Source organism: Sarcophilus harrisii, chromosome 6, assembly GCF_902635505.1.
Source record: "Sarcophilus harrisii chromosome 6, mSarHar1.11, whole genome shotgun sequence".
Lineage (NCBI taxonomy): Eukaryota > Metazoa > Chordata > Mammalia > Dasyuromorphia > Dasyuridae > Sarcophilus > Sarcophilus harrisii.
The window spans coordinates 186,400,751-186,406,750 of NC_045431.1; the positions used below are offsets into that span (position 1 = coordinate 186,400,751).

The 6,000-nt window shown below is 41.8% G+C and overlaps 1 protein-coding gene across 3 annotated transcripts in view; it reads right to left on the reverse strand.

Moving 5' to 3' along the window:
- The window catches only part of SH3BP2 (SH3 domain binding protein 2), a 110,586-nt gene extending 104,893 nt beyond the window's left edge, over positions 1–5,693 (reverse strand). For 2 of the 3 annotated variants that reach the window (XM_031942377.1, XM_031942375.1), the window contains exon 1: positions 5,413–5,474. Coding sequence is in view for 1 of the 3 variants with exons in the window: in XM_031942376.1 (XP_031798236.1) it covers positions 5,413–5,462 (50 nt within the window). In the remaining 2 variants the exon portion in view is untranslated. Of the gene's footprint in view, positions 1–5,412 lie in introns of all 3 variants that reach the window. The other variant, XM_031942376.1, reaches the window with a different exon arrangement.
- Between the last annotated feature and the right edge of the window lie 307 nt (positions 5,694–6,000).

Below are 6,000 nucleotides of genomic sequence, written 5' to 3' on the forward strand. Positions count from 1 at the left end.
TCATAAAGTCCTATATTAATGTCACAGATTTGGACTTGAAAGGACTTGAAAGTAACTGAGATCACATATCTAAATCCCTCATTTTACAAGTGACACCAAGAGAATGTAAAAGATCTGTCAAAGGCCATAAAGATTATAAGGAGTTGTCAAGAAGCCTGGCCCTCTGTTATCCAATGCAGTCATTGGGTTTCCAATAGAGCCATTGGGAAAACCATGTACAACTGGAGTTTAAATTTGAGCCAAGCACTGTAGCATATGGGATTTGGGGTTTGCTACTATCTCGAGTCTTGACTGTCTCATATACTACAAGAAAGATAAGAATACTTGTAAAATCTACTTTGCTAAGTTATTGGGAAGAAAGCACTTTGTAAATCTTAATACACATTAGAAAGTGAGTTGTACATGCTATATTCACTTTTTTCTTCTGTTTTTTTTTCTCGTGATTTTCCTTATGTTCTAATTTTGTTCTTGCAACATGGGTCATATGGAAATATGTAAAAAATAAGTGTGCATGCATAACCAAATAAATAAATAACAAAAATTAATTAATTAAAAAGAAAAGAAAGTTAAGTTGTTTTTCAAGTTGTTTCCCCTTCCAACTGGAAGCCTTTCTTGATTATCATCAGCCAAATGCAATATCTCTTATCTAGAGAATTTGTACAGCTTATATTATTTATAACATCCATTTTAATGATTGATTATGTTCATTTTAGAACTTTATCATGCCCTTGCTTCCTTCCCTGTTTGTGCGTTTTCCCCAGTTAAAAGAACATGAGGTACAATCAAGCATGATTTGCTTCATAGAATAATAATTGTCATTTATATAGTGCTTTCAAGTTTGCAAAGTACTTGAAATATATCATTTCATTTGAAACTCACAACTTAAAGTAGGAACTATAAGTATTATTCTCATTTTACAGATGTGGAAACTGAGGTTTCATAAGGGTCAATGACTATTCTAGAAAGGTTCACATAGCTATTTTGGTATCAAAGGCAGGATGTGAGCTCAAGTCCTATTAATTTCAAGTCCATTCCTTTTATCCACCGGGAGTCATTCTGTCCCACTCTAAAAAATAGCATTCATTCTAATAGGAAAGAGGATATATACTCAAGTAAGTACAAAGCACTGTATGAGTACCAGATGTATCATAGAATGCTTTGTTTATGACTCCATTTGGGGGTTTCTTGGCAAAGGTACTGCAGTGGTTTGCAATTTCCTTCTTTAGCTTATTTTATAGATGAAGACACAGGCAAAAAGGGTTAAGTGACTTGTTCAGTGTCAGCTGGATTTGTGTCTGAGGCTGGATTTGAATTCAGGAAGATTAGTCTTTCTGACTCCAGGACTGGTGCTCTATCCACTATGGCGCTATCTAGCTGTCCATGGTAGGGTACTTGAAAAGTCAAAAGTACCTACTATTCGCCAAAGAGAGAGGATATGACATGTTCCAGATTAGAAAAATCTCTGCGCCCACCCAACTCAGACCACCAGTCATGATTCCAGCCTGCCCCTCACAGCCATTACTCAGGGGAGCAACTATGTAAACAGGATCTAGCAATGTGCTTTCCTTATATGTTCTTGTGGGGCAGGTAATGGAAATATCCCCATTTTACAGAAGAGGAAACTCCAAAGTCGGTGTCTGAACAAATAGGTCTAAATTTGTTTCGTATTTGAAATGCAGAATATTTTCCTGGCAGCAAAAACTCTGCCACAGCACCCAGGCTTCTTTTTTTCTTCTTTTTAATTACATATTTTTTTTAGGTTAGCCATTGTGTCTCAGAGCTATAGCTGCTACAGCTCTTTATATATGAAAAGATAGTTTTCAACATTCACCCTTGCAAAACCCTGTGTTCCAAATTTTTCTCCCTTCCTCCACATCTCCTCCCTCCCCTAGACAACATGTGCAATTCTTCTAACCATATTTCCATATTCGTCATGCTGCACAAGAAAAATCAGATCAAAAGGGATACAGATGAGAAAGGAAAAAAAAAAGCAAGCAAATAACAACAAAAATGGTGAAAATACTATGTTGTGATATCATCTTTTTGCTGTTGTTTGTTTGCTTTTTGTTTTCTTTATTTTTTTTTCCTTTTTGATCTGATTTTTTTCTTGTGCAGCGTGATGAATATGGAAAAATGTACCGAAAAATTGTACGTTTAACCTATATTGGATTACTTGATTTCTAGGGGAGAGGGGGCGGGGTGGGGGAAAGAGGGAGAAAAAATATGGAATACAGGGTTGTGAATGTTGAAAACTATCTTTGCATGTGTTTTGAAAATAAAAAGCTATTTTTTTTTTTTTTAAGAAAGAAAAAGAAAAGAGCCAGGTCCATCAGAGCTGATCATCACATAATCTTATTGTTGTTGTATACAATATTCTCTGGGTTCTACTCACTTCACCCAGCATTAGTTCATGTAAGTCTCTCCAGGGCAGGCTTCTTTCTAATCTTCTGACATTAGCTACAAGAACTATACTTGTAGTCTAAGCATCTGGATTATTTCATAACTGCTTCGGTGAAATCCTGGGCAAGTCAGCCTCTCTGGGCTACAGTTTCCATATCTAGACCACAAGAGTGTCAGTCTAAATGACCTCTGTATCTAAATCTAAGATCCTCTTTACCTTCTCTTATGCCAGCTACAAAATAACAGCATTTTATAGCATTTTAAAGATCCCTTCCAACTGTATCCTTTGAATCAATTACTTAGAGAAGACCCCAGGAACTTAGGGAATGGAGTTTTGATTAGGAGAAAATTGAGGTAAGTACCTACTAAGGAATACTTTGGTAGGCAGAGCTAGACTGGGTAGGAGCAGAAAGCACAAGTGGGGGGACTAGCACCAAGACATTGAGAGTCAATCAGTCAATAAACGTTTATAAAGTACCTACTATGTGCCAGGCATTGTGCTAATTACTATAAGCTAAACTACCATCAACTTTAATCTTAGAAAAGGAGAAGACCCTCTTTATTGCAAAAGTATTCTACTTCCAAAATTCACATCTCAGTAATAGAATTCAGCTACACTCAGAATAAAATGGGCTTTTGTGGGCTGCCCTGGGATTACAGCCATAGCTCCAAATCCTGTTGCTAGGGGAACTGTGGTCCAAGTTCCAAACAATTGACTTACAAACAAACTTTTGGAACAGAACCTATTCCTTCGGGGTCTACGAGCAGAAGAGTTTTCTGTAGTAAACTCTTCAAAAGTGTCACTCACTAAACTATTCTTTTCCTAAGAAAAACTCAGCAAACCCAAAGCATTTTCCTAAGAAAAATTCAGCAAACCCAAAGAACAAACCACTTAACATTCTCTCCTCACCCCTAGGCTCTTGGCTGGGATGAGGTGGAGGAGGGGGTGCTGGTAGTGGAAAAACCCTCTGAACTTCTTCCAGGTGCCACATAAAGATGTCATTATTGCCTATTTTGATGAGACATGCAAGCCAAGGGCATAGTTTCCGCAACTGGTTTCAAAAGAGACCAAACACTTCAACTGCCAACTCCCTGGGCCTCCCCTAAATAAGACATGCTTTTCTTTGGGCCAAGTCCCAGTCCACAGAACCAAGGCAGTAAGAGAGGAACCTTAGAGATGATCAGAAAGTCAGCCTAAATAACCTTGGCATCCCTAATTTTATGAAAGGCGGGACCTTCAGGAGCACCTAACTCCAAAAGGACAGAGGTTACATTACTGAGTTCATCTGAAAAACTGAAAATAAATATTTTGCCATTCTCACCCCCTTTTAACTTTTTATCTCTTCCTTTGTTATAAGAGAGGTTAGCTGGGGAAGTGGGGGGTGGGAGTAGGTGGAGGGAAAAAAGAGGCTATAAGAACAAAAGCATCAAGTTTTAAAAAGAAAAAAAATGAATTGCTCCGAGTTTAAAAATTTAATACACAGCTTTATTTGATCCATTGACCACATTATTTGAACAAATGCCCATCCAAACGACACATGAAAAGCCATTTAGTATCTTCAGTTAGTTCTTTCTGCCCTCGAAGTTGCCTCATTTCTGTATATATCTGCGGAGATTTTACATTTCCCCCAGTGGATAAGAGGGGTAAAAAGTGTCTCCTTTTTGTCTTTATGCCTCCAGACCTAAGCACAGTGCTCTTTGCCCAGAGAGTAGAAGCTTTAATAAATATTTGGGTTGAAATGAATCCAGTTCAAAGTCCTCACATTACAGAAAAACTGAGGTTCTGGAGGCAAAGAGATCCCACAGGTAGCAGAACTTAGAAATTCTGATCCCATATGGATCATACCTAAGGTCATGAACAACCCCTCTGGGGATGTCTGGATCTCTGTTGGAAAACTCCAGTTGCCCCTAGTTCAAAGTTCCTCACTGTTTTGTTTGGCATGAAATTCCCGAAATTAAGCCTTGCCTGTTCCAAATTGTAGTCCCCACACACACACAATTTAATAAATGAGAAAATTGATAATAAAAGCTGCTGTGCCTTAGCTCATCTCACAATCTTGTGAGGAAGACAAAGCAGAAATCATTAACCAGATGAGAAGATTCAACATTACTACTAATTCATGTTTCTAGTTTTTCTGATATATTTAAAATGATTATACGTGTATAACCTATATCAGATTGCTTGCCACCTTGGGGAGGAGGAAGGTAAGAAGGGGGGGATTGGAACTCTAGGCTTTCTGGAGCAAGTCACTGAACGAACACAGGACCCTCGGATCCAGGAGACCTTGTTAGCAGGGTCCTTCTGGACAAGTCACTTACCTTAGTCTCTCTTTAGTTACTATTTCCCTAAGCCTTCATTTTTTCAACTATAAAATAGGGACAATAACACTTGAGATACTTAAATGGCCTTTAGTGAGCCCATTTTATAAACTTAATGTCCAAAGGAAAGATTAATTTACAGCACTTTGAAGCTAACAAAATATCTTCACTCAAAGTATATTGTAATATACTGTAAATATTTCTATTTAACAGATAAGGAAACTGAGACTCAGAGGGGAAATGCCTTGCCTTAGATCACATAATAAAGAGAAACAATGGTGTGTGGCGGAAAGTGGTGCTGTCAAAGGACCTGGATCCTTAACAAAATTTTGGCTCTGTGCCTAGGGAGGAAGTAGGCAATTGAGATCCCTCGAGACCTTAATCTCCCCATCTGTAAAACGAATGGGTTGGATGAGATTTCCGTCCCTGGAGGTGGCGAGGTGGGGGGGGGGGGGGTCCCAGGCTGGGGCTCTTTCCGTCACCACCCCAATTCCCGGTTGCAACACCTGGATTCGTGAGAGGAAGGTGCAGAGTGACTCCCAGCCCTTCCGAGGCCCCAGGCGTCCAGCTGGCGTCACCGACCTGGCCCGGGACACTCACCCACTCACTACCTCCCAGCCCCGGTTCGGGCCAAAGAGTGTCAGTTTCCCCCAAAGTCAAGCTGCCCACGTGCCAAGCGGGGGCGTGCCTTACCAGGGGCGAGGTTGGGGGCTCAGGGGCTCGGGGCATCTCCTCATCTCCATCTCAGCTACTGGGGGCGCGGTTCAGTCCGCGCGGGTACTCAGAGCATCGGGGCTGCCGGTCCCTCGTGGGGCACGAGTGGGCGTGGGAACTGGGAGCGCACCTGGGGCGCACGAGGCGGCGAGCGCACCTGGGCGGCCGCCGGGAGACACGGCGAGGAGCAGAGCGGAGCAGCCTCCAGCCCAGCTCCGGCTCAGGCTCCGGCTCCCGCTGGGGCTCAAGTGCCTCCGCCTCCCAGCCCGCCCCGCCTCCCTCCACCTGCCCCAACCCCTGGCTCCTCCTCCACCCTTTCCTACTCCCCCGCCTCCTCCCTTAAAGGAGCCCTCTCTTCCCTTTTCCCTCCACCCCTGAGTGAAGGTGAAATAACCTCAACAGTTTTTCTTACCCCCCTCCCCCACCACCTCAGGCAAATCGAGAGGGAGAAATAACCTGAATTTGCATAAGCATTAGACTTTCTCGAGCACTGCCATATCCGTTAGTTCGTTTAGTTCCCCGAAACCGCCCTGGGGGATAAATTGATAAAGGTTAATACTTCCTTTA